The sequence below is a fragment of the Pristiophorus japonicus genome, chromosome 1 (assembly GCF_044704955.1).
Source record: "Pristiophorus japonicus isolate sPriJap1 chromosome 1, sPriJap1.hap1, whole genome shotgun sequence".
Classification (NCBI taxonomy): domain Eukaryota; kingdom Metazoa; phylum Chordata; class Chondrichthyes; family Pristiophoridae; genus Pristiophorus; species Pristiophorus japonicus.
Genome location: NC_091977.1, coordinates 12,205,045 through 12,232,861, shown reverse-complemented (window position 1 = coordinate 12,232,861; position 27,817 = coordinate 12,205,045). Strand labels below are relative to the sequence as shown.

The following is a 27,817-nucleotide window of genomic DNA, read 5'->3' as shown; positions in this document are numbered from 1 at the left end:
GCCATCATGTCTTCTGCCCCCCCCCCCCCCCCAACAAAATAAGCTTTCCATTTGTGTAAAGGTGTATGTGTCCATCTTGCCTCAGTGGTAGCACTCTCACCTCTGAGTCAGAATGTCGTAGCATCAAGCCCCACTCCAGAGACTTGAACATTGGGCTGACACTTCAACACAGTACTGACGGAGTCCTGCACTGTCGGAGGTGCCGTCTTTCGGATGAGACGTTAAACCAAGGCCACGTCTGCCCTCTCAGGTGGATGTGAAAAATCTCAAGGCATTATTTTGAAGAAGATTGGTGGAGTTCTCCCCGGTGTCCTGACCAATATTTATCCTTCAACCGACATCACTAAAAAAACATGTTATCTGATCATTATCACACTGCTGTTTGTGGAACCTTGCTGGGCGCAAATTGGCTGCCCTACATTACAACTGTAACTACACTTCAAAAAGTACTTAATTGGCTGTAAAGCACTTTGAGATGTCCTGAGGTTGTGAAAGGCGCTATAAAAATGCAAGTCCTTTTTTCTATATGCACGAAACAAGTCAGTGATCTTTCTGGGGTTAGATGACATTAATATACTGCTCCAGCTTCATTCTCACGTTTCACGGTATTGTTGAAACCTGTCTGTGTTCTACAGCTTTTAACATGTTCCAGACCTACTATTTATAAATCATCCCAGAACCTTGATGCGATACAGCTTGTAATACACTTCAGAGTGGGAGTATGTTCATACTCAGTTGTTTTAAGTATGGTCCCTGTACATAATGGTGCATTCTCGTAATGTCTGACATGCATATGGACCTTGTAATAAGGGTGTAAGATCAACACATGATACTCTTCCTGAAGTCACTTCATACGAAGGCCCAGTGTGCCTGTGCATTTATTAGTAGGCCCTATTGTGATAATGAGCCAAGCATATTTAATAAAATAACTTCAATAGGACCAAAGAAGTCCCGATGAAAGTATTAATTGGAGGGGCGGTATAAGTATTCCCCATCCAGGTTCAAAAATCCAATCAATATACTTTATTAAAAAAATCATAGATCTGTGTTTACTTCCTGTCTACACAACTTGATTTCCTGTTGTCACATTTTTCTCACTCATTTTCTATTATAAATATCTAGGTCGATGTTTATAATAATTTTTGAATCTGTAAACTCATTACTGAGTTTGTTCAATCTGGCCACTGACGTCCTACAGATTATTCAGAATGCTAGCTGAAAATGTTTTTCAACCACCATTCTTTTTTTTCTAATGTCTAATGACCAAAATAAGGGGTTAAATAAAATTTAAAATTCCAAAAAATGTATATAGTGCAATAACACAATTAAATTTAAATTTCTTTTGTAACTTTTGAATTTTTCCAGGTTTTTTTCTCCCTAAGTTGGCCTGAGTTTTTATCTGGCTTTTGCCTCTCCCAGGAGATCACATGGCTCCGGTTGGGGTGGAGTGTAGAATGTTTCAGTATAAGGGGTGATGCAGTTGTGTGAGGCGGACTGGTTGGGCTGGGTGCTCTTTGCCTTTCCGTCATTGTTCCTTTCCTTCATTGTTCATAGGTTTATATGTAACCTTTAGGGCTCTTTGTCGGCCGGCGCGGACACGATGGGCCAAAATGGCCTCCTTCTGTGCTGTAAATTTCTATATTTCTATCTTTTAATGCATTTACTGAAGATTTACTTGAAGACTTCATTCTTTCCCAAAGGTCTGGCCTTAGATTTCATGGCTCAGAAATACAACCACGTTCCACGGCCGCCTAAGCATTCAACATGGCGAGCAGGTAGCATGCCCACATTTCCGGTCAGAAGTGTGCCACCTGCCATATTGGATAAGGTAGTGAGCTTGCGGCAGGAGCACATGTCGGGAAAGTTTAAGTATAGAATAATTTACGAATATTAGAGTGCTGCGCATCTTGAAGGATCCGTTTCCGATTTTCAAACGTCCTAGCACTTCTCGCGCCACGTACTAAACTCGCAAATTGGCAGGAAGGCCCTCATAATTACTTAGATGTGGAGCCAGGAAGAGCAGGAGTGCTCCTCCCGACCTCACGGTAAAAGAATGCAGGCCACTGCTAGCTGTCAGGAACAGCTGATGCCAGAGGGGAGTGAGGGGTTACTGACAAGGAAGAGTTTGGAGATCTTTGAATACAGATTTCTACTGCTAGAAAATGCATTTAAAGCATTTTCTTATTGCATTCTGCTTACGAACACCTGCACTTACTTCTGACTGCTTCTCATGAGGAGTCAGACCGCTGGTAGATTTTCGGACCCCACACTCCACACTAACCAGTCAGGGATTCTCAGGAACAGGTATGGTATTACCAATCAGCACACATCATGGAGGAGGTGGAGCAGCACAGGTGGAGCAAAGGAAATCCGATCAGCAGTCACTGCAAGAGGCATCACGTCTTCACTAAATCGTAAATTTGAGGGCATCCAAAACTCTGCTGCCCGATTCCTAACTTGCAGCAAGTCCCGTTCACCCATCACCCCCCGTGCTCGCTAACCTACATTGGCTCTGGTTAAGCAACGCCTCGATTTTAAAATTCTCATCCTTGTTTTCAAATCCCTCCATGGCTTCGTCCCCCCTATCTCTGTAATCTCATACAACTCCTTCCCCCCCTCTCCCATCCACGAGATATCTACACTCCTCTAATTCTGTCCTCTTGAGCATTCCCGATTTTAATTGCACCGCCATTGGTGGCCGTGCCTTCAGCTGCCAAGGACCTAAGCTCTGCAATTTCCTCCCGATACCTCTATGCTTCTCTACCTTTCTTTCTACCTTTAAAACGCTCCTTAAAACCTACCACTTTGACCAAGCTTTTGGTCATCTGCTCTATTATCTCCTTATGTGGCTCGATGCTACATTTTGTTTGATAATACTCCTGTAAAGCGACTTGGGTTGTTTTACTACTTTAAATGTGCTATATAAATACAAGTTATTGTTGTAAAGTAAAAACAGAAATACTGAAACACTCAGCAGGTCAGGCAGCATCTGTGGAGAGAGAAACAGAGAAACATTTAGGTCGATAACCTTTCATCAGAACTTGAAGATGTTAGAGATAAACGGCTTTTAAGCAAATACAGAGCCAAGGAAAATGGGGAGTGGGAATAGGGAACAGGGTGAGAACAAAAAGGTCTGTGATAGGGTGAAGGGCAGGAGTGATTAAATGACAAATGGGATAATGGTGCAATGCGCATGATAATGGGACAAATATGGAAACAATAGATGAGCAGGTGTAAATGGTTACAGAATGTCCGAGAGATAAAGGGGCTAGAATTGCCCCTTTTTTTAAGAGCAGTTACCGCCTCAAAAATTAGTTTCCACCCAGTCGGGGCGAACTCTCCGACAATCGGGACATTGCCCTCTTGATTTTTTGAGGCGGTGAAGGTATTCACCCCGCTCTTGGGCATATGGTGGTAGTGACATCATTAGAGCGTGCACAACTTGGACCCCCTCCAAAAGCGGCATTGCCCTCAAATAATCGATCGACCGCTTGTCGGTGCCCCCGATAGGTTCACGCGGTGGGAAGCTGCCAATGGCTGGGCGGGACATCCGCCCTTAAAGGGGAGGGCACACTGTCGCGGCCGCCGTTTTATTTTAATTGTCGACCGACTCTGCAATCGGCCCGACAATGACAGCCATGGGTTCAGCCAGCACTCCCTCTTGGGTGTTGGCCTGCTGGCCCAGCGAAGCCCTCCCTGGTGATCCAGTGAGCGCCAAGTTGGCCTCGCAGTGACCCTTCCCTTTAAGTGAAGGGAAGGGATGTTGCTAAATGTCAGCACGACACGCACGCCCACGTCATGCTGACATTCTCCAGTGCTGTCCTGATGACACCATCCCTCTTCCGCCCCCATGGTTTTTCAGAAAAAAAGAGGGCAATTTCCCTCTATTCCTCACCCCATCGATTGGGGCAGTAATTCACCAAATAATTCCAATTATCCACCCCAAATGGAGCGGAGGGCAATTTCGGCCCAAAATCTTCTCTGTTATGAATACAATCTACCTTTCACACCACAGCTGTACCTCATTCTCCCCACTCTCATATAAAGGGACATTCCCTTGAAGACATTTTCATTTATGTTACATCTTTCATGACCTCAGGATGTCCGAAGTTGCCTTACAGCCAATTAAGTACTTTTTAGAAATGTAGTCTCTTTTATAATGTAGGAAACACGGCAGCAAATTTGCGCACAACAAGGTCTCACAAACAGCATTGTGATAACATCCAGAAAACTCCCCAGCTCAAAGTAGTGTCATGGGATCTTTTACGTCCACCTGAGAGGGCTTGAACCTGTTAACTTCTGATTCAGAGGAGTGAGTGCTACCCATTGTTTATAAAATGAAATATGCCATGGCATCAAGGGAGTCAAACCTAAGTATAATCCTCAGGTGTAGCAGGATTAGAGGGCACAGAATAATTGGACTGAGGTTGCAGACATAATTCAGTCTCCATTTTAAAGTCTGACATTTTGTCCTTATTTTTACATGCTTTGATTTTATGTTGTTATTTATTTTCAAATAGCAAATAGCAATCTGGATTGCAGAGGCGGTTGAAGCAGGAGAGTTCCTTTGCGGTACAGGCAGAGTAGCTGTCTGAAGTAGAACTAAAGTGCTACAGCGCCCCCAATGACAGGAGGGCATAATTACAGCGTGACAAGTTTACATCGGTAGATCCCATTGTAAAGATGGACACTGGAATTCATAATTGAAAATGTTGTGGCAGAAGTATAATAAAATTTGAATAAGGAGGACAGGTGGACAGCTAACCTCCTGGGTCTTGTTAATTTTTTACGCTCTTGTTTTGAGTCCCCAGTACCTGATATTGGATCTTGCATTTAGTTGCTGCCAGATGAGCCTGGTGTTTCACGGCCTGGTGTTTAATAAGCCCATAAACATTTTGGTGCTACAACTCATTTTTCCTGACCTTTGGTTAAATGAGATATTTGTCGAGCAGAGCTCTTAACGACAGTTAAACGACAGTATGCCCCTTCTGCCGACTTGGAAAATGTCGCTAGTTTGATTGAGTCATCCTTAAACCTGTCTAGAGAGTGCGACCGCTCAAATGGGTAGTGCAGGTCTCAAATGTCAATCTTCAACTACTTAACAGGCTGCCTCTATCGGAGTAGGTCACAATCTAAGATTGAGTTCACTCGTAAAGTTTATGGGACCGACTCTGATAGAATGCTGAAGCTCTGCTTGTTTTCTTTTAATAATTGATTATTTTCTTTACTTTAGTGAATTGATGTACTTATTAAAGTAAGTTATGTCTGTGCTCTACCAAAAGGGTCAAAACAGAACAATAGCTCTAGGGCACATCCATCTGTTGACACAACAACTTGCATTCGTAAAATGTTCCAAGGCGTTTCGCAGGAGCGTATTTAAGACAAAAGCTTGATAACGAGCCACATTAGGACAGGAAACCTACCAGAAAAGTGGTAGGTTTTAAGGAGTGTCTTAAAGGAGGAGAGATAGAGAGACAAGAGAGGTTTGGGGAGGGAATTTACACGCTTAGAATGTAGGCAGCTAAAAGCACGGCCGCCAATGGTGGGACGAAGGAAGTGGGGGATGCGCAAGAGGCCAGAATTGGAGGAGCGCAGAGATTTAGGTGGGTTGTAGCCTGGGGACAACTTTTTCAGTGTTAAATTTTGCGCATGTGTGAAACTGAATGGGCTGCATAGTCCCTTAAAGGGCCACGCACCCAAAAAATTAGCGGGAACATTGGTTGTAGGATTAGAAAGTGGAAAACTTCTGTTGCTGCAGATGTTGCTCCACCAAGGTTGTTTTCATAGACTTGAATTCCACTAGTTTAATCCTGTATTTTATTAAAACAAAGGTAGGCCATAGACGATTTCTCAGACAATGAAGATCCATACCCGCATGCAGCAAGACCTGGAGAACATTTAGGCTTAGGCTGATATGTGGCAAGTAACATTTGTGCAACACAAGTGGCAAGCAATGACCATCAATCTTCCCTTGACATTTAATGGCATTACCATCGCCTAATTCCCCCATCATCATGAACATGAGTGTCATCATCTGGGTTGTGGGTGCAGTGCCTATTCAGTATCTGGGGTGTGGGTGCAATGTGTGAAGTATCTATTAGAGGTACATACACACTACCTTGTGTACCCACAGCGTTATTTGCTGTAAATAGATGGATATCTGCTTTCACCATTTATAAAGTTTATAGAAGTTGGTCTCAAGTTAGCCAGTTTCTAAAAAGGTTAAGCGCTTACACACTGCTATTGTGTTTTCTATCTGTAGTGGTGATGGGGAGAAGGAGCCCTTGGCAGTGGTTGGATCGCCATACTGGATGGCACCTGAGGTCCTGAGAGGAGAGCTGTATGATGAGAAGGTAAAACAAGGCAGCCAAAAGAAACACGCAGCCCGTCTCCCACTAACACTCATTTCCTTAATCCAACACTGAGTAAGAGAAGGATAGAGCTTGTAATTAAACTGAGCCTGATCACAGCTCTCAGAAGCATCTCAAACAACTTCAGATATAGTGAGTGAAGTTCACTATGCTGTTAATATCATCATCATAGGCAGTCCCTCGAACTGAGGATGACTTGCTTCCACGTCAAAAAAATTCACAGGTGTTTCAATAAAGGACCTAAAATTCCAGGTCCCGAACTAAATCTTGAAGGGTGGAAGATGCCTGTGTGTGGATTTTTTTAACGTGTGGTGGCCGTTGCACACCAGCCACCACACGGGCTTGACAGTGCTAGGTCTTGGTTCAGTGGCAAGAATTAACCAAGACAACTGGAGATCAGCTCTGCTGCACGGGCCTAGTGCGCACACGTAATGTGGGCTGGTCCATACTGCCCCTGGGCCCACACCTCTTCTGGGCCCCGAACTCATACCGCTCATGGGCCCCGATCACATCGCTCCATGATCACTCGCCGCTCCTTTGCCCCGACCTCGCAGCTCCTGCTGTACCTGCCCACGCTCCAATCAGCGGCCTGGATCTTGGTGACGTCCCTCTTCGCTGTTGTTGCTCTCCTGCTCCAGCACGTGCTGCTCCCTGGAGTGGTAACGCCGCCACGCTGCTCCTTCCTCTCCCTGGCCTGCTGTTAATAACACATCTCTTCACTAACACTACGAGTGAGACAGTGATGCTGTTCCCTTCACTGACACCGAGAGTGAGAGACAGTGATACTGGTAACACATTCAATGGATTTGTGCTTCACACCCCGCGCTCCCGAGCTCCCGCCATTTTCCAGATGCCACTGCTGCCCAATGGGCTTGTTTGCAAATAGGCGCTCTCTCTCCGAACCCTGGAGCAGATTGTCTATCTCTCTCCGGAGTCTGGAGCACATTGTCTGTCTCTCTCCGGACTCTGGAGCACATTGTCTGTCTGTCTCTCTCCAGACTCTGGAGCACATTGTCTGTCTGTCTCTCTCTCCAGACTCTAGAGCAGATTGTCTCTCTCGATGGACCCTGAAGCAGATTATCTGTCTCTCTCTCTCTGAGCCCTGGAGTATATTGTCTGTCTCTCCCTGAGTCCTGCAGCAGATTGTCTGTCTCTCTCTCTCACTCTGGGTCCTGGAGCAGATTGTATCTCGTTCTCTCTCTCTGAACCCTGGAGCAGATTGTCGGTCTCTCTCTCTCAACCCTTGAGCAGATTGTCTGTCTGTCTGTCTCTCTGGGCCCTGGAGTAGATTGTCTCTCTCTCTGGGCCCTGGAGTAGATTGTCTCTCTCTCTGGGTCCTGGCGCAGATTGTCTGTCTCTCTGGGCCCTGGAGTAGATTGTCTGTCTCTCTGGGCCCTGGAGTAGATTGTCGCTCTCTCTCTGGGCCCTGGAGTAGATTGTCTCTCTCTCTGGGCCCTGGCGCAGATTGTCTGTCTCTCTGGGCCCTGGAGTAGATTGTCTCTCTCTCTGGGCCCTGGAGTAGATTGTCTGTCTCTCTCTCTCTCTGGACCCTGGAGTAGATTGTCTGTCTGTCTCTCTGGGCCCTGGAGTAGATTGTCTGTCTGTCTCTCTGGGCTCTGGAGTAGATTGTCTGTCTGTCTCTCTCTCTCTGGACCCTGGAGTAGATTGTCTGTCTGGCTCTCTGGGCCCTGGAGTAGATTGTCTGTCTGTCTCTCTAGGCCCTGGAGTAGATTGTCTGTCTGTCTCTCTGGGCCCTGGAGTAGATTGTCTGTCTGTCTCTCTCTCTCTCTGGACCCTGGAGTAGATTGTCTGTCTGTCTCTCTGGACCCAGGAGTAGATTGTCTGTCTGTCTCTCTCAGGCCTGGAGGAGATTGTCTGTCTCTCTGGACCCTGGAGTAAATTGTCTGTCTCTCTGGGCCCTGGAGCAGATTGTCTCTCTCTCTCTGGACCCTGGAGCAGATTGTCTCTCTCTCTCTGGACCCTGGAGTAGATTGTCTGTCTGTCTCTCTCTGGGCCCTGGAGCAGATTGTCTGTCTGTCTCTCTCTGGGCCCTGGAGCAGATTGTCTGTCTGTCTCTCTGGGCCCTGGAGTAGATTGCCCCTCTCTCTCTGGACCCTGGAGTAGATTGTCTATCTGTCTCTCTGGACCCTGGAGTAGATTGTCCCTCTCTCTCTGGACCCTGGAGTAGATTGTCTCTCTCTCTCTGGGCCTTGGAACAGATTGTCTCTCCCTCTCTGGGCCTTGGAGCAGATTGCCTCTCTCTCTCTCTCTCTCTGGGCCCTGGAGTAGATTGTCTCACTCTCTGGGCCCTGGAGTAGATTGTCTGTCTGTCTCTCTGGGCCCTGGAGTAATTGTCTCTCTCTCTCTCTGGGCTCTGGAGTAGATTGTCTGTCTGTCTCTCTGGGCCCTGGAGTAGATTGTCTGTCTGTCTCTCTGGGCCCTGGAATAGATTGTCTGTCTCTCTCTGGACCCTGGAGTAATTTTCTGTCTGTTTCTCAGGGCCCTGTTGTAGATTGTCTGTCTGTCTCTCTGGGCCCTGGAGTAGATTGTCTGTCTGTCTCTCTGGGCCCTGTTGTAGATTGTCTGTCTGTCTCTCTGGGCACTGGAACAGATTGTCTGGCTCTCTGGACCCTGGAGCAGATTGTCTGGCTCTCTGGACCCTGGAGCAGATTGTCTGTCTTTCTCTCCGGAGCCTGGAGCAGTTTGTCTGGCCCTATTCATACCTTGGAGCAGTTTAACTGGTCCTATTCATACCCTGAAGCAGTTTGTCTGGTCCTATTCATACCCTGGAGCAGTTTGTCTGGCCCTATTCATATCCTGGAGCAGTTTGTCTGACCCTATTCATACCCTGAAGCAGTTTGTCTGGTCCTATTCATACCCTGGAGCAGTTTGTCTGGCCCTATTCATATCCTGGAGCAGATTGTCTGACCCTATTCATACCCTGGAGCAGTTTGTCTGACCCTATTCATACCCTGGAGCAGTTTGTCTGGCCCTATTCATACCCTGGAGCAGATTGTCTGGCCCTATTCATACCCTGGAGCAGATTGTCTGGCTCTGATCATACCCTGGAGCAGTTTGTCTGGCCCTATTCATACCCTGGAGCAGATTGTCTGGTCCTATTCATACCCTGGAGCAGATTGACTGTCTTTCTCTCCGGAACCTGGAGCAGATTGTCTGGCCCTATTCATGCCTTGGAGCAGGTTGCCTTGACCTCCAGTCTGGGTATGGTCCTTGTAAGTTAAAGGGACAGTTGATTTACAAACTTCCACTTTAAAAAAGGAGTAAAAGTGTGGCACTGATGGTTGACATCAGAGAAAGATGGGGAAAGGGCCTGACAGGGACCGAGCATAAGCATAATTTCCAACGTCACCCCAAAGATAGCTCGTCGAGGTGGAGCTGTATGTAAGGCAGCCACGAGGTCACCGTGCTGCAAGTGGGCAGGCCCCAAGATCTTCCTTTGGTCATTCTGTTTTCATGTCTCCCTATCACAGACTGACATCTTCGCTTACGGCATCATTCTGTGTGAGGTCATCGCCCGGATACCGGCTGATCCGGACTACATGCCCCGCACTGAGGTAACAACAACAACTTGCATATATATATAACACCTTTAATGTAGTAAAACGTCCCAAGGCGCTACACAGGAATGTTATCAGACAAAATTTGACACCAAGATACATAAGGAGATATTAAGACAAGTGACCAAAAGCTTGTTCAAAAATGTAGGTTTTAAGGAATGTCTTAAAAGAGTAGAGAGGTTTAGTGAGGGAATTTCAGAGCTTAATGCCTAGACTGCTGAATAGTGCAGTGAAGGAAATTAGGAATGCACAAAAGGCCAGAATTGGAGCACAGAGATCTTGGAAGGGTGTAGGGCTGGAGAAGGTTTCAGGAATAGGGAGGGTCAAAGCCATGAAGGGACTTAAATAAAAGGACGAGAATTTTAAAATCGAGATGGTGCCGGACCAGGAGTCAATATAGGTCAGCAAGCACAGGGTAATGGGTGAGCGGGACTTGCTACAAGTTAGGACACATGCAGCAGAGTTTTGGATGCCCTCAAATTTACGATTTAGTGAAGACATGCTATGATGCATCTTGCAGTCAAAATATGGGCATCAAAGATTTGGATGAGTTTAAGTTTATGGAGGGTGCAAGGTGGGAGGCTGGATGTTACCAATATGGGCATCAAAGATTTGGATGAGTTTAAGTTTATGGAGGGTGCAAGGTGGGAGGCTGGATGTTACCAAAGAGTGACTGACCTCAGTAGTCCGTTATTATGAACCTCACATGTTCGAGACTATCACTGAGCCTGAAGCGGAGCTGTGTGGGTGCAGTACCTATTCAGCATCTGGGCCGTGGGATGTAGCTGTGAGCTGTTCCTGACCTGTGGGTGTTGCTGCCATGGAATCAGTCAAGAGTTGTCATAAGAGGCTCCATCTTGGTGGGTTTCACTGCGTTGTTGATGGAGCTAACCATCAAGAGTTCAGCGTTGGAGGAACGCAGAGGTCTCAGATGTTTGTAGGGCTGGAGGAGGTTACAGAGGTAGGGAAGGTCAAGGTGATGATACAGCTCACCGCCTATATCCATGTCTGATGCTGCAGCACCAGTATCCACCATTAATGGTACAGCTCTTTGTGCCTATATACCATTTCCTATGGTACAGCTCATTGTGCCTGTATCCACCTTCGATGGTACAACCTACTGTGCTTGTATTCGCATTCGATGCTACACCTCACTGTGCCTGTATCCGCCTTTGATGGTGCAGCTCACTGCCTGTATCCACCTTCGATGGTGCAGCAGGATCAATAATAAATGTCTGTCCTGAATAGATTTTCACTGTTTGTCTCAAAGCCTATGTTCAAAAATGAAATACAGCTCACTACCTGTATCCACCTTCGATGGTACAGCTCACTACCTGTATCCACCTTAGATGGTACAGCTAGCTCACTGCCTGTATCCACCTTCGATAGTACAGCTCACTGCCTGAATCTACCTTCAATGGTACAGCTCACTGCCTGTATCTACCTCCACTGGTACAGCTCACTGTGCCTGTATCCACCTTCGATGCTTTTTTCACTGACATCTCAGATGCTTGAAATACAGAGTGACTTTGAAGCGCAGTGGACTGTTGCCTTGTAGCCATTTGAGTAAAATCCTACAAACTGCAGTAAAACAAATGAACATTTTTTTGGCTTCAGGTATAAATAGTGGCCAGGAAACCGGGAAGAAATTCCCAGCTCTTCTTCCAATAGTGTCATGATATCTTTTACCTCATAGGGTAGGCACTCCCTCAATACGGTACAGAAGTGCCAGTCTGGATAATGTGCTCAAGTCTCTGGAGTGGAGCTCAAACTCACAATCTTCTGAGGCAAGAGTGCTAAGAAGCTGACACTTTAAGAACAGAGAACTTTGGAACTGTTTAGGGGTGTAAAGCAGGGAATTCTCAGCAGGTGCAGTTGCCTCTCGTGTGCCTGCTTGTTTGTATTCTACACAAGGAATGCAGCACTTGCTGATGCCGTCCAGTTCTACACCCTTTTTCTGGATTAAACCAGAAGTGTAATTTCTACTCTGGTGACGGGGCTGGGGGAGCGGGAATGGTGACGTGGAATGTCCATTCTGTATGACCCTACACCACGTCTTGCCCATCCTGCTCCCTTTCCCAATTTTTTATTTCAGTATTCCTTTTATACATAGAAACATAGAAATTTACAGCGCAGAAGGCGGCCATTTTGGCCCATTGTGTCTACACCGGCCGACAAAGAGCCGCACGGCCCTCGGTCAGCAGCCCTGAAGGTTACATATAACCTATAAACAATGGCGGAAAGGCAAAGAGCACCCAGCCCAACCAGTCCGTCTCACACCACTGCAATAAACCTTATACTGAAAACATCTACACTCCAACCCAACCGGAGCCATGTGATCTCCTGGGAGAGGCAAAAACCAGATAAAAACCCCGGCCAATTTAGGGAGAAAAAAATCTGGGAAAATTTCTCTCCGACCCATCCAGGCGATCGATACTAGTCCAGGAGATCACTCTGACTGTGTTCGATGCCCTGCAGTACTTACCATTATATCTGTGCCGGCCAACAAAAGGTTATCCAGTCTAATCCCAATTACCAGCTCTAGGTCCGTAACCCTGCAGGTTACGGCACGTTAAGTGCCCATCCAACCATCTCTTAAAAGTGGTGAGGGTTTTTGTATTCACCACTCTTCCAGGCAGTGAGTTCCAGATCCTCACAATCCTCTGCGTAAAGAAGCCCCCCCCCCCTCAAATCCCCTCTAAACCTTCCACCAACCACCTTAAAATGATGCCCCCTCACAATGGACCCCTCCACCAATGGAAATAGGCCCTTACTATACACTATGTCCAGGCCCCTCAATATTTTGTATACCTCAATGAGGTCTCCTCTCAACCTCCTCTGTTCCAATCAGGACAAACCCAGCCTATGCAATCTGTTCTTATAACTAAGATTCTCCATTCCAGGCAGCATCCTAGTGAATCATCTCTGCACCCTCTCCAGTGCAATCACGTCCTTCCTATAATACGCAACCAGAACTGCACGCAATACTCCAGCTGTGGCTTAACCAAAGTATTATACAATTTAAGCATAACCTCCCTGCTCTTATATTCTATGCCTCGGCTAATAAAGGCAAGCACACCGTATGCCTTCTTAACCACCTTATCCACCTGGCCTGCAACTTTCAGAGGGACAAGCACTACAAGGTCCCTTTGTTCATCTACACTATTAAGTGGCCGACCGCTTAATGTGTATACCCTTTCCTTATTAGCCCTCCCAAAGTTCTCGGAATTAAATTCCATTTGCCACTGCTCTGCCCACCTGACCAGTAACATAGAAAATAGGTGGAGTAGGCCATTCAGCCCTTCGAGCCTGCACCACCATTAAATAAGATCATGGCTGATCATTCACCTCAGTACCCCTTTCCCGCTTTCTCTCCATACCCCTTGATCCCTTTAGCTGTAAGGGCCATATCTAACTCCCTCTTGAATATATCCAATGAACTGGCATCAACAACTCTTTGCGGTAGGGAATTCCACAGATTAACAACTCTCTGAGTGAAGAAGTTTCTCCTCATCTCGGTCCTAAATGGCTTACCCCTTATCCTTAGACTGTGAGCCCTGGTTCTGGACTTCCCCAACATCGGGAACATTCTTCCTGCATCTAACCTGTCCAGTCCCGTCAGAATTTTATATGTTTCTATGAGATCCCCTCTCATTCTTCTAAACTCCAGTGAATACAGGCCCAGTCCATCCAGTCTCTCCTCATATGTCAGTCCTGCCATCCCGGGAGTCAGTCTGGTGAACCTTTGCTGCACTCCCTCAATAGCAAGAACATCCTTCCTCAGATTAGGAGACCAAAACTGAACACAGGTGAGGCCTCACTAAGGCCCTGTACAACTGCAGTAAGACCTCCCTGCTCCTATACTCAAATCCCCTAGCTATGAAGGCCAAAATGCCATTTGTCTTCTTCACCATCTGCTGTACCTGCATGCCAACTTTCAATGACTGATGTACTATGACCCCCAGGTTGCACCTCCCTTTTCCTAATCTGTCACCATTCAGATAATATTCTGTCTTCCTGTTTTTGCCACCAAAGTGGATAACCTCACATTTATCCACATTATACTGCATCTGCCATGCATTTGCCCACTCACCTAACCTGTCCAAGTCACCCTGCGGCCTCTTAGCATCCTCCTCATAGCTCACACCGCCACCCAGCTTAGTGTCATCTACAAACTTGGAGATATTACACTCAATTCCTTCATCTAAATCATTGATGTAGATTGATATCCTCCTGCAGCCCATGACTTTCCTCTTCATTATCAACCACACAGCCAATTTTAGTGTCGTCTGCAAACTTCTTAATCATACTCCCTATATTCAAATTTAAATCGTTGACATATACCACAAAAAGCAAGAGACCCAGTACTAAGCCCTGTGGAACGCCACTGGAAACATCCTTCCTATCACAAAACCATCCATCAATCATTAGTCTTTGCTTCCTACCTCTAAGCCAATTTTGGATCCAACTTGCCACTTTGCCCTGGATCCCATGGGCTTTAACCTTCGTGACCCATCTACCATGTGGGACCTTATCAAAAGTTTTGCTAAAGTCCATATACACTACATCGTACGCACTACCCTCATCGACCCTCTTGGTTACCTCCTCAAAAAATGTAATCAGGGTATTCAAACACAATCCCCCTTTAACAAATCCGTGCTGACTGTCCCTAATTAATCCTTGCCTTTCCAGAAGCAGATTTATCCTGTCTTTCAGGATTTTTTCCAATAATTTTCCCACCACTTAGGTTAGGCTGACAGGCCTGTAATTATTCAGCCTATTCATTTTTCCCTTCTTAAACAAAGGTACTACTTTAGCAGTCCTCCAATCCTCCGGCACCATGCCCAAATCCAAAGAGGACTGGAAAATGATGGTCAAGGCATCTGCTATTTCCTCTTTTACTTTGCTCAGCAGCCTGGGATGCATTTCATCCGGGCCTGGGGAGTTATCTACTTTCAAAGCTGCTAAACCCCTTAATAGTCCCTCTTTCACTATATTTATTTCATCCAAAATATCACACTTGTCCTCGATAGCAATATCTGCATTGCCCCTTACCTTTGTGAAAACAGATGCAAAGTATTCGTTAAGAACCTTCCTAACATCTTCCACCTCCACACAAAGATTACCCTCATGGTCTCTAATAGGCCCTACCTTTTCTTTAGTTACCCTCTTATTCTTAATGTATTTATAGAACATCTTCAGAGTTTTCCTTAATTTTACTAGCCAATAATTTTTTGTGCTCTCTTAGCATTTCTAATATCCTTTTTAATGTTGCCTCTTAACTTTCTATATTCCTCTAAAAATTCTATAGTATTTAGCCATTGGTATATGACATAAAGACAAATAACCTGTCTTGTGATTTGATTATTCAGACTTGGCTTACAATGCAGAGCAACCCTTATTCCTGCCCAACTTATGTGACTGTTCGACAAGCTTGACTTCAAACTAGCCATTTGACACATTGCCAGCAGAGTCTCAGCTAAAACTACTTACTCATTGTATTTCTGTTAAGAGCCTCTTCTATCCTAAGGGCTCAGAATGCTCAGGAGTGTTTTTCTACAACCAGAGTCTGAAAGAACTTGCATTTACAGGGTGCCTGTCACAACCTCAGGACATCCCAAAGTGTTTCACAGCCAATGAAGTACTTTTGAAGCATAGTTATTGTTGTAATGTTAGAAATGCGATAGCCAATTTGCGCACAGCGAGGTCCCACAAATAGAAATGTGATAACTGAGATCAGGAACATAGTGATGTTGGTTGAGGGCCATCTCTGGGAGTACTCCCTTGCTCTTCAAATGCCATGGGATATTTTATGGCCATCTTAGAGGCTCCCTCAGTACTGCACTGAAGTGTCTGCCTGAATTATGTGCTGAAGTCTCTGGAGTGGGAATTGAGCCAAACGTTTTGATGGGACAGTGTAGAAGGAGCTTTACTTTGTATCTAATCTATGCTGTACCTGATCTAGAATCATAGAATGGTTACAGCACAGGAAGCCATTCAGCCTGTCAAGCCTGTGCTGGCTCTCTGCAATAGCATTTTAACTAGTCCCCCTCCCCCATAGCCCTGCAAATTGTTTCCCTATTGAAAGCTATGATTGAATCTGCCTCCACCCTTTCAGACAGTGCATTCCAGATCCTAACCACTTGCTGTGTAAAAAAAGTTTTTCCTCATGTTGCCTTTGGCTCTTCTGCCAATCACCTTAGATCTGTGTCCTGTGGTTCTCGACCCTTCCGCCAATGGGTAGTTTCTCTATCCAGACTATCATGATTTTGAACATCTCAATCAAATCTCCTCTCAACCTTCTCTTCTCTAAGGAGGACAACCGCAGCTCTCTAATCTATCCATGTAACTGAAGTCCCTCATCCCTGGAATCATTCTCAGAAATTTTTCCTGCACCCTCTCTCAAGGCCTTCACATCCTTCCTCAAGTGCGTTGTCCAGAATTGGACACAATTCTCCAGTTGAGGCTGAACCAGTGTTTTATATAAAGATTCATCATAACTTCCTTGCTTTTGTACTCTATGCCTTTATTTATGAAGCCCAGGATCCCATATTTATTAACCGTTTTCTCAAACTGCCTTGCCACCTTCAACGATTTGTGCATATATACCCCCAGGTCATTGTTCATGCACCCCCTTTAGAATTGTACCCTTTAGTTTATATTGCCTCTCCTCTGGGACTGTTTGATGGGACAATGTAGAAGGAGCTTTACTCTGTATCTAATCCGTGCTGTACCTGACCTGGGAATGTTTGATGGGACAGTTTAGAGGGAGCTTTACTCTGCCATCTCACACTGACCTGGGAGTGTTTGATGGTGTCACTGGGTGCTCTCAGTGGAACAATGTACTATTTCCTCAGCACTAACACCCATCATCTCTTGACAAACAAGAGACCTGTTTTTCCCTGTCAGCCTCTTGCCACTTTGTTGGTGCATGAATTTTGAATGTGGTTGGCCCGTGAATTATTCAGACCGTGGCTGTGTGCACTAAATGACGTCCTTTCTCCGCATTCAGTGCGGTCTTTGTTTAGTTTCTGTGTGTATTCTAAGGTGATTCTGGCGGCTCAGCCACTGTACATGGAACAGTGTTCAATGACGTGCGTGTCACATAAATTATTTACAACACCTTATCAGGAACCTCCCGTTAGTACGGCTAGTTCCTGCCTAGTGAGTTGGGCTTGCGGTAGACCAGCAAGACACTGATTTGGGGGGGGGGGGGGGGTGGGCTTACAGGTTATCCTAACTTAGGTAACAGGTGGAGGGGATAAAAGAAAGACTTGCATTTTTGTAGTACAGTTTTATTATTTCACATACAAAATTGAGAGATGCAGCTAGCCATTTTGCAACACAGCAAGATTCCAACAAAGAACAATGAGATGAATGATTAATCTATGTTTCGGTTGAGCAAAGAATCATGCCCAAAATACCAAACAGCCCCTGCTCTCTTCTTCAAATAGCAATTAATGCTGTACCTCCATGAGAATTGACAGGACCTCCACAAACCACGTCTAAAGTTGAATACGAATGGATCCAAATTGTAGCCTTTTCTGATCATAATTAGACCACGAAGGCAATTTGGTCCATCTTAATTCATCGATCCAGGGAAATCCTAATATCCTCCCATTCTAGTGATCAAATGTATTAAATTATTCTTTTTGCTTCCACTACTCCATCTGGAAGTTTATTCTACAAGCCGATCACTCTGTGAGAATACGAATTTCTTGATATAAGTCCTAAAAGTACCTTTCACTAGTTTGACCATGTGTCCTCTCGTACTACTCCCACAGGCACAGTAGTGTAGTGCTGATCTCGCTGGACTAATATTCCAGAGAACCGGAGTTCAAATTCAACCATGACAAGTTAAGAATATAAATTCAGTTTAAAACAAAATGTTAGTAAAAGTGACCATGAGACTGTTAGATGTCACAAAAAACAATCTGGTTCATTTTTGTCCTTTAGGGAAAGAAACCTACCGTCCTTACCAAATCCGGCCTATCGGTGACTCCAGTCCCAAATCAATATGGTTGACTCTTAACTGCCTGAAGAGATCTAGCGAGCCACTCAGTTGTATCAAATGAGGGAAAACTTTTTTTACGCATCGAGTGGTTAGGATCTGGAATAACTGCCTGAAAGGGTGGTGGAGGCAGATTCATTTGTGAATTTCAAAAGAGAATTGGATAAGTACCTGAAGGAAAAAATTACAGGGCTACGGGGAAAGGGCAGGGGAGGGGGACTAGCTGCAGTGCTCTTGCAGGCTTGAAGGGCCAAATGGCCTCCTTCTGTGTTGTAACCATTTTATGATTCTATACATTACAGGAGGTTAGTCTTTGAAAGAACTAGCCAATTAGTCCCACTCCACTGCTCTTTCCCCATAGCTCTGTAAATTTACCCCCTTCAAGTACCATGGCTGCAGTGTGTACCATCTACAAGATGCACTGAAGCAATTCGCCAAGACTTCTTCGGCAACACCTCCCATGCCTGCGACCTCTACCACCTAGAAGGACAGGGGCAGCAGGCACATGGGAACACCACCACCTCCACGTTCCCCTCCAAGTCACACACCATCCTGACTTGGAAATATATCGCCGTTCCTTCGTCGCTGGGTCAAAATCTTGGAACTCACTCCCTAACAGCACTGTGGGAGCACCTTCACCACACTGCAGCAGTTCAAGGCGGCGGCTCACCACCATCTTCTCAAGGGCAATTAGGGATGGACAATAAATGCTGGCCTTGCCAGTGACACCCACATCCCATGAACGAATAAAAAAAATAGTATTTATCCAATTCCCTTTTGTGTGTTATTATTGAATCTGCTTCCACCATTATCCCCAGATATTTTTTTTTTAAGTATTTAAGTATTAAGGATTGACTTTTTCTATATTAACAATCGTATATCCTACTTTCAAATAATCTTTCAGACGCCTTCGTTCCATGTTTAAGAGCCCAACTCTTTCCAGTCTTTCCTCATAACCTAGACCCTAGACTCGAGACCAGCCCTGTGACTCTTCTCTGCAGGATGATACAACATAGCAGCTTTCATTTTCTATAACACCATTAGAGCAAATGTCCCAAGATACTACACCCAGGCAGAAGTAGGAAGGCGAAGAAGCTAAAGAACAGTTGTAGGTTTTAAGGGAGCTTTTAAAAGTGGGGGGAGAGGAATAAGGGAGAGGGGTTGAAGGCTGGAGTTCCGGATAATTAATGACTCTCCTACTGATAGTACAGCAATGGGAGAGGGAAACGCAGTGGTCCAGAGTTGAAAGATAGGAGGGTGTATGCTGGGAGGGCAGAGTTGGGAAGGCCGTAGTGGGATCTGTAGACGAGAATGATGATTTTTGAGTCGATACACTGAGGGACGTGGAGCCGATGCTGGCTGGCAAACACAGGTTGAGGATCAGGAGTTTGCAGGATAGTATGCAGGTGGAAGAGCCCTGGATGAGTTGGAGTTCAGTGAGGCCGGAATTGACAAATGCGAGTCAGAGCAGGGGTGTAAGGGGCCGAGGCAGAGCATATTTTGCAGATGGTCCCGATGTGGAAATAAGAGATATGGATGAGGAAGGCACTTCTTAAGCTCACTAATCCAGAGGGAATCTCCCCGATCACAGTATCTGATTGTTTCTTAAATAATTTAAGGGTTTTTATTTCTGCTACAAGCCTTTTCCATGCATTGATCACTCACTGTGTAACATTGGCCGTGAACTTGCTTTTTGACAGTTTGGGCCAGTGTCTCCATCTTCTACTGTCACGGTTCAGCGCTGCATAAAGATGATCAGAGCTTGCTGGTGTCTTCCCACTAGAGGGTAGAGCAGGCCCCACAGCCTCTACACAACCACTCAGGACCCAATGCGCCACCTGGTGACTTCAGTAAGTGCTGCAGAACTAGCATTCCAGGCACAGTGGGACATACCTCAGGTAACTCAAAGGCTTGCTGATCACAACAGTCTTGCTAGTGGAGCTGGACAGCTGCAGTCGACTTCTCTTTCCGTCATCCACAGGGACAAAACAGAACAAATAGTCTGGGACTAGGTGGCAGTGGGTCAGCACACTTCTGGAACCCGGTTCAAATCCAGCCTCTGCCTGCTGGCAGTAGCAGCCCACGTGGATTGAGTTTGGGCAGTCGCAATTCAGTTCTTGATCAGCATTGGCCCAGTGTAAAATTTCCTCCGTCCTATTCTCTCCCGCTGTAACTCTCTGCCAGAGGCCCCACTGATCAAACCATAAGGAAAGGTCCTGCTCCATGCATGTAATTGAATTTTCTAAAATCTCTATTCTCCATTTTCCCATCAGAACTTCGGCTTAGACGTGAAAACTTTCCAGAAGATGGTGGGAGACTGTCCACCTATATTCCTAGAGCTGGCTGTCCACTGCTGTGTTGTAAGTCACAAGTTAAGTTTGCAATAGCCCCTTTTAAAACTGAAATATTTGTGTGGAATTAAGATCATTATTTATTTTCTATCTATTTGCATTGCCCTGTGTTTAAAAGCTGCCTGCTGTTGATATCAGAACTTAATAGAAGCAGGAGTAGGCCATTTATCCCTGCGAGGGGAAACATCCTCTCTGCAATTACCCTGTCAAGCCCCCTCAGAATCTTATATGTTTCACTAAGATCACCTCTCCTCCTTCTAAACGCCAATGAATATAGGTCCAACCTGCTCAACCTTTCTTCATACGACAACCCCTTCATCTCAGGAATCGACCTAGTAAACCTTCCCTGAACAGCCTCCAATGCAAGTATATCCTTAAATAAGGAGACCAAAACTGTACGCAGTAAGTCCAGGTGTGATCTCACCAACGCCCTGTTTATTTGCAGCAGGACATCCCTACTTTTATATTCCATCGCCCTTGCAATAAAGGCCAACATTCAATTTGCCTTCCTAATTACTTGCTGTACCTGCATGCTAACTTTGTGTTTCATGTACAAGATCCCTCTGTGCCACATTTTGTAATCTTTTTCCATTTAAATAATAATTTGCTTTTTTCATTTTTCCTACCAAAGTGGATAATCTCACATTTTCCCACATTGTACTCCAGCTGCCAAATTTTTGCTCACTTAGCCAATCTATATCCCTTTGCAGATTCTTTGTGACCTCACAACTTGCTTTCGCACCAATCTTTGTATCATCAACAAATTTGGCTACATTACACTCGGTCCCGTCATCCAAGTCATTAATATAGTAAATAGTTGAAGCCCCAGCACTGATCCTTGTGGCACCCCACTAGTTACAGTTGCCAACCTAAAAATGACCCATTTATCCCAGCTCTCTGTTTTCTGTTATCTGAGGACTTGCAACCATTCAGTGTCAAATAATGTTAGGGCATCATGTTAGATCCACTGCTTACAAGGCAGAATGCACAACTCATGACAATTCTGTAGACATTTCTTAATATGGCTGAGAGAGCCCAAGCAAGGCTGGTATGGTATTTGGAAATGAATTGAGCACCATTCCGAGCTTCAGGTCAAGACGCCATGATAGGACAGTGCAGATGGAGCTTTACTCTGTATCTAACCCGTGCTGTACCTGCCCTGGGAGTGTGAGATGGTTCAGCTTAGAGGCAGCTTTACTCTATCTAACCCATGCTGTATCTGTCCTGCAAGTGTTTGATGGGACAGTGTAGAAGCAGCTTTACTCTGTATCTAACCCGTGCTGTAGCTGTCCCACAGGTGTTTGATGGGACAGTGTAGAGGAAGCCTTGCTCGCTGCGACTGAGATCGCTGGTGCCCAATGACTGACATTGCTGATGCGCAGTGAGTGACCTCGCTGTTGCACAGCAAGTGACGAGGCTGGTGAGCTGCGAGTGAACCGTAAGCTGGAAAAAGAGATATACTGTTGCCAGGAGTTTCCTTGAGCTGTGTCTCTCAATGGGCAGCCCTAACTTCAGATCGTTGGAAACCCCATTACCGTATCTATCCAGGGTCTCTGCCAATCTTCCAGTGGGCAGCCGATCGGGTAAATTGAATCGAAAGCAAAGTATGAATGGAGGATCGTGCCACTCCTTCCAACAATCCAGTCATGACCTCTCTCTGCTGGTTATATTTCATACAACTGTGATGAGCTTCACCCAGCTGTACAAGAATGGGATTCTATCCTGGGGTCCGTGCTCCTGCCATGTACACTATCAGAAAGTGAGACTGTGTTGTTCTGTAATGGTTGTATGGACAGTCAAGGACCTGTAAAACATTTATTGCAGTGGAGCTTGTGGAGCTGGACTCACTTGAACTAGGACAGCACAAATCCTTTAACTGTCGACTGGTTCTCTGATCTGTTCTGTGTTTCCATTTTGTACTTGTTAAAGATGGATTCTACCCAGCGCCCGTCCTTCACAGTGATTGTTCAGAGGCTAGAGGCGATCCTGGAAAAGCAACTGTACAAGAACGAAGATCCGGGGCTGGAGACTGCGGGAGAACAGCACATCACCGTGGAAGTATCTACTGTGCACAATGGTAAATTGAGTCTGAGGAGGGAGGGATGAACAGAGGAAGAGAGAGGGAAAGTGCAAATGAAGGATGGAGAGGGGGACAGAGGGAGGAAGAGCACAAGGATGGAGGGTGGGTCAGACTGAGGAAGAGCACAAGGATGGATGGACAGTAGGAAGAACGTACAGATGGAGGGAGGGACGGACAAAGGAATGAAGAGTGCAAGGATGGAGCGAGCGGGACAGATGGACCCCAGTGGTAGGAAAAGTGCAAGGATGGAGATAGGGAGAGACAAAGTGGGGGACAGGGGGAAGAGATTAATGACTGACGAATGGGGAGAGGTGCTAAACTCTGATCTGCAGTTATGGCACCATTTTATCAGTTGAGGAGAAGATTCCTGATATTTCTTGACTGTCGGGGTGCAAGCAGATTGGTTCCATTTTGTTGGAAGAATTTTGAGTCATAAATTCTTGAGTCTTTGCCCACTGTAGTCAATGCCATTTTTGGCCCATTGGGGTCAGAACCAGTCAGTAATTAGCATCTGGCTATCGAAAGGGTCATCTGATAATCTGAAGTGTCACTCCAAATTGGTGATTTTACGTCAGGTACTACAGTCCACATATCACCACAAGAATTTGGAGCAGAAGGCCATACGGCCCCTCGAGCCTGCTCTGCTATTCAATAGCCGATCTTCGACCTCAACTCCATTTTCCCGCCCAATCCCCATATCCCTTGATTTCCTTAGTGTCCAAAAACCTATCGATCTCATTCTCGAATATACTCAACAACTCAGCATCCACAGCCCTCTGGGGTAGAGAATTCCAAAGATTCATCACCCAAGTTAAGAAACGTCTCATCTCAGTCATAAATAAAGCCATGACCCCTACTTCGAGACTCCGCAACCAGGAGAAACAGACTATCAGTATTTATCCCATAGACATGGACCGGCTACAAACTGGTGACAGGAATGCTGAGAGTGTGCCTTCGGTTTGCGACTCCAGCTGATGGAAACTGTTCTGAATGGGGACTGGGTGATTCAATGGGACAGTGGATTTTCACTTTTGCACTTTGAATTAAAGTAAATTCAGGACTGATGGATCTTGCACTCATGGCCTTACATGGATTTGGGCAGTATGGAAATTGTACTGTTTGACAGGACAGTGTAGAGGGAGCTTTACTCTGTATCTAACCCCGTGCTGTACCTGCCCTGGGAGTGTTTGATGGGACAGTGTAGAGGGAGCTTTACTCTGTATCTAACTCCCTGTACCTGCCCTGGGAGTGTTTGACAGGACAGTGTAGAGGGAGCTTTACTCTGTATCTAACCCCGTGCTGTACCTGCCCTGGGAGTGTTTGATGGGACAGTGTAGAGGGAGCTTTACTCTGTATCTAACCCGTGCTGTACCTGCCCTGGGAATGTTTGATGGGACAGTGTAGAGGGAGCTTTACTCTGTATCTAACCCGTGCTGTACCTGCCCTGGGAGTGTTTGACGGGACAGTGTAGAGGGAGCTTTACTCTGTATCTAACCCCCTGTACCTGCCCTGGGAGTGTTTGATGGGACAGTGCAGAGGGAGCTTTACTCTGTATCTAACAATGTAGAGAGAGTTTTATACCTGTCCTGCTCTGACTCTGGTCTCCTCCCTCAGGGAACACTGGAAATGAATGCAAGCCGCCGGGGAGGCGAGCGGCGGAGCGAGGCTGGGAGCACGGCCTGTTCAACAGCCTGCGGGTCCAATGCGAGCCCCGCTTGTCCCGCAGCCACTCGGACATGTTCTCCCCCGCTGCTCTGGGCGCTGACGGCGAGCTCTCCCGGGTGCGGGTCAACCCCTTCTCCGGCCGCGACGACCTGAAGGGCGGCAAGATCAAGCTGTACGACTCCCCCAGCAAGTCCGTCATCTCGCTGGCCTTCGACCTCCCGCCGCAGGCCGCCCACTCCGCCGCCTTCGACCTCACCCCCGAGCCGGTGCGGGGGGCCCGCCGCTGCCGCTCGCTGCCCACCTCGCCGGTGCTCGGCCGCCGCGGGGAGCGGGGCGCCGACAACCCGGACCTTCCGCGGCGCCGCGGTCCAAGGGCTTGGGCCCAAGCCGCCCTTCAGGCCGATGGTGGTGAGGAGGACGACGACTCGCTGGAAATACCGGTATCCGGATTGATCGACCGTTCAGAAAAAGCCGGCGCCTTCTCCTCACAGGACCAGGCCGCGGCTGGCGACCACGCCAACGGGTCTCCGCTATCCTTAGTCGTCAATGGCAACGGCGGGGCCTGCTGCTCTCCAGAGCCCGAGTGCTGCGGCGCGTTCGACGGCAGACCGAGCAGAAACAACGGCGATGTGGCGGCGAGCAAGCCTGGCCGCTCGGGGGACGAGGGAGCCGAGCGTCAACTCTCCGTCTGGAACATTCCCGGGCCAGCGGACGCCGACGCCGCTGCCGCGCGTGCTGGCCGTGCGGCGGGAGCCGGCGGCGCGCGCTCGGCCTGGCCGGCGGACACTGCGCACGCGCCAATGCCGACCGACGCCGCGTGGCGCGCGCCCTGGCCGATGCCGACTGGTGGCGCGCCTGCGCCTGCGCCTGCCCGTGCGCGCGGCCCGCCCCTGCCTTCCGAGCCGGAGCGCGAGCGGGAAAGGGATGACGCGCTGTCCTGCCCGGGCTGCTGTCTGGGCGGTTTCGCTTTCCCCTTCCCGCCGGTGTGTCTGCGCTCCCCTTCTTCTTCTTCTTCCTCCTCCTCCACCTCCACCACCACCCACACGTCCGGCTACCGCACTCTCAATTGCGAGTCCGACCACCTGATGAGCTCGGCGGCTGCAGGCGCTGGCGGATCGCATTCCGCTCGCAATATTCCGCAGGCCTAGATCCTGGCTGGCGGGGGGTGGGGTGGGGAGAGGAGAGGTGTCACCTGCTGTCCTGTGCCGGGCTCTTCATTACACGGGCGCCCTGTTCCATTATTTGAAGGGGCTGCTCCTGAAATTCTGGCTGCACTTCAGTCCCACTCTCCTGATCTTTGGGCACCCTGTGCGGAGGGGAGCGGGTAGGTCCGAAGGCCTCCTCGTAGGACTGCTCCTGGGCACGGCCAAGGGTGCCATCAGCCGGTCCAGGCAGCGGGCGGTCGAGGGGGTCGTTCAACCTGACTGCCTGCCTCTCTTCCGCTCTTACATCCGGTCCAGGGTGTCCTTGGAGATGGAGCACGCGGTGTCCACCGGTACGCTCGTGGCCTTCCGCGAGAGGTGGGCACCGGAGGGACTGGAGTGCATCATCATGCCCGGCAACCAAATTTTAATTTGATTTTATGTTTTTTAAGTTTAATTTGTTTTAATTGCCGGTGCTTTTAGTGTCCCCCTTCCCTTTTATAGGGGGCACTGGGGAAAATTGTGATTTTAGTGCCCAAAAAAAAAACCAAAAAAAGAAAAACACAAAAAAAAACAAAAAAAAAGGGGCCTTGTAAATGTCTGGAGTGTCACCCAGGTCGGGTGGCACCGTTTAATGTTTTATGTTTTGCAGGTGAACTCCAAAAAGAGTTTCATTACACGGGCGGCCTGAATCCGCGTGTACAAAATTCTCACCGTCTTTGCAAGATTCATTTCCCCCCCCCCCCCATTTCCCCCCCCTCCCCCCTCCATCTCCCCCCCTCCCCCCTCCATCTCTCCCCACATTTCCCCTCTTTTTTTCTCCATTTCCCCTCCTCCTTTCCCCATCCCCTATTCCCTCCCAGTCCAGTCAATCAAATGGCCTTTACCAGGTTTTGTATATAAGCGCATGGCTGCTTTGGTTAAAAAGCTTTATTTAGACCTTGAAAGCTCCTTATATTAATCGTTTATCTTTGTTTTAATCCAAAAAAGGTGGCGGGTTGGTGAATGTACCGTATATCTAGCAGCAGACGGTGCTGTACTGTGTACATTACAAGTGTCTGGAGCAGTACGTCGCTCTCGCCTTCTGTGTGGAGCCCAAACCTGCTCCTTCAAGGAGGATTTTTTGGGGGGATCCGCGCACTCGGTTTCATGTTATTTGAATAAGGTTGCTTGCTCACACTGTGTCCTTTAAGCAATATGGGAGGGGTTTATTCTCCAAAGGGAGGTATCGGCCCTTCAATTCTCTCCCTCTCTGCCTTCCTGCCTTGAGTCAGAGAAAGCCCCGGACAACCACTGTCCTGCATTGGCTTTACCCGCGGCGGTGACATCGCCCGAGAAACAGCGACAGTGCCAACTCCACCCGTGGCCCATCGCCAGAAGCACAAACGGGTGGGGCGATGGTTGGGAGCTGGGCTGCAGCAGTTGGTGGTGCGATACGGCAACTATACGTCCACAACTGTGGCTCTCGGACTAGTAGCACCCAGCCGGCACTGTCACCACGGCGAGTGTTGGCTTACCACCTGCCAACCTTAGAGAGTTTTACGGAAAAGAAACAGTGAATTTAAACAAAATGCTTCTATAGCTCAAGAATGTAATTTTATGACTGAGATTTCCTACCTGTTAAAATCGGGGTTGGGGGGGGGGGGCGGAGTTGGTGGTATTTTGCTACTCTCCATAATGTGCACAGACTGCGGGAGCCCCTTGCGTCAGTCAATTAAAGAAAATCCCAATCTCACTGCTTCTTAATCAGTTGATCGGGTGCCTGCTGGGGACACTTGTGCTGGTGTGGGATCAACAGAAAGCAAATAAATACCGGGGCTTGTGTATATAAGTCGGTATCTTTGTAACTCAAGAACTCTAATTGTACGGGAACAGGGAGAGTAGAACCAAGCAGTATCTGCACACCTGAGGCTGGCCAGATAGTGCAGTGTGTTACTGCGCTGACTATCGCCCTGAGAAAGAGGGAATAAGTCATCAGTCAGTATGTGAACTTAACTCCTTGAGTGGGAGAGAGACAGAGTACCAGGCTGTGCAGATATATCTCCCTGAGACTTAGAGACATCAGTCAGTGTGGATAGCTCCCCAGGGGGGGACTGAGACACCTGTCAGTGTACAGATATATCTTCCTGAGAGATAGGGGACTGAGGCACCAGTCAGTGTACAGGTATATCTCTCTCAGAGAGAGGGGCATTGAGACACCAGTCAGTGTACAGATATATCACCTTGAGAGAGGGGGGAAACTGAGAGACCTCAGTATGTGCACAGTTACTTTGTTGTAAATTGGGCTAATGTTCTATTTTGAGGACGCCTTTTGTAATCATTGAAGTTAATCTTTACTGCTCTATATTGTCTGACTGAGGAGTCAGAGAATTTAATAAAGCTTTAGTCTCTGATATCTCCTTCCCTATTTCTCATTTCATTTCTCTGGATGATGGGGAGAGCTGGTGTGGAAGGCAATGACAGGAAGAGATTCATGTCTGTACCCAGTGCCCCATCTGCTGTACAATGTTCAGGCTCTTGCTGCCAATGCCGGAACACTGTCTCCTACCGGTCGGTCTGAGGGCGTTGGACTGGACTGGGCTGGACTGGCTGGTCTGAGGGCATCGGGCTGGACTGGAC

At 47.3% G+C, this 27,817-nt stretch overlaps 1 protein-coding gene across 1 annotated transcript in view; it reads left to right on the top strand.

The window, feature by feature from the left end:
* The window catches only part of tesk1b (testis associated actin remodelling kinase 1b), a 162,892-nt gene extending 135,301 nt beyond the window's left edge, over nt 1-27,591 (top strand). The window contains exons 6-10 of the mRNA XM_070877088.1: nt 6,263-6,353; nt 9,863-9,946; nt 20,234-20,320; nt 22,241-22,388; nt 24,006-27,591. Coding sequence (XP_070733189.1) covers nt 6,263-6,353; nt 9,863-9,946; nt 20,234-20,320; nt 22,241-22,388; nt 24,006-25,204 — 1,609 coding nt within the window. The 3' untranslated portion in view covers nt 25,205-27,591. The remainder of the gene's footprint in view (nt 1-6,262; nt 6,354-9,862; nt 9,947-20,233; nt 20,321-22,240; nt 22,389-24,005) is intronic.
* The last annotated feature ends 226 nt before the right edge of the window (nt 27,592-27,817 follow it).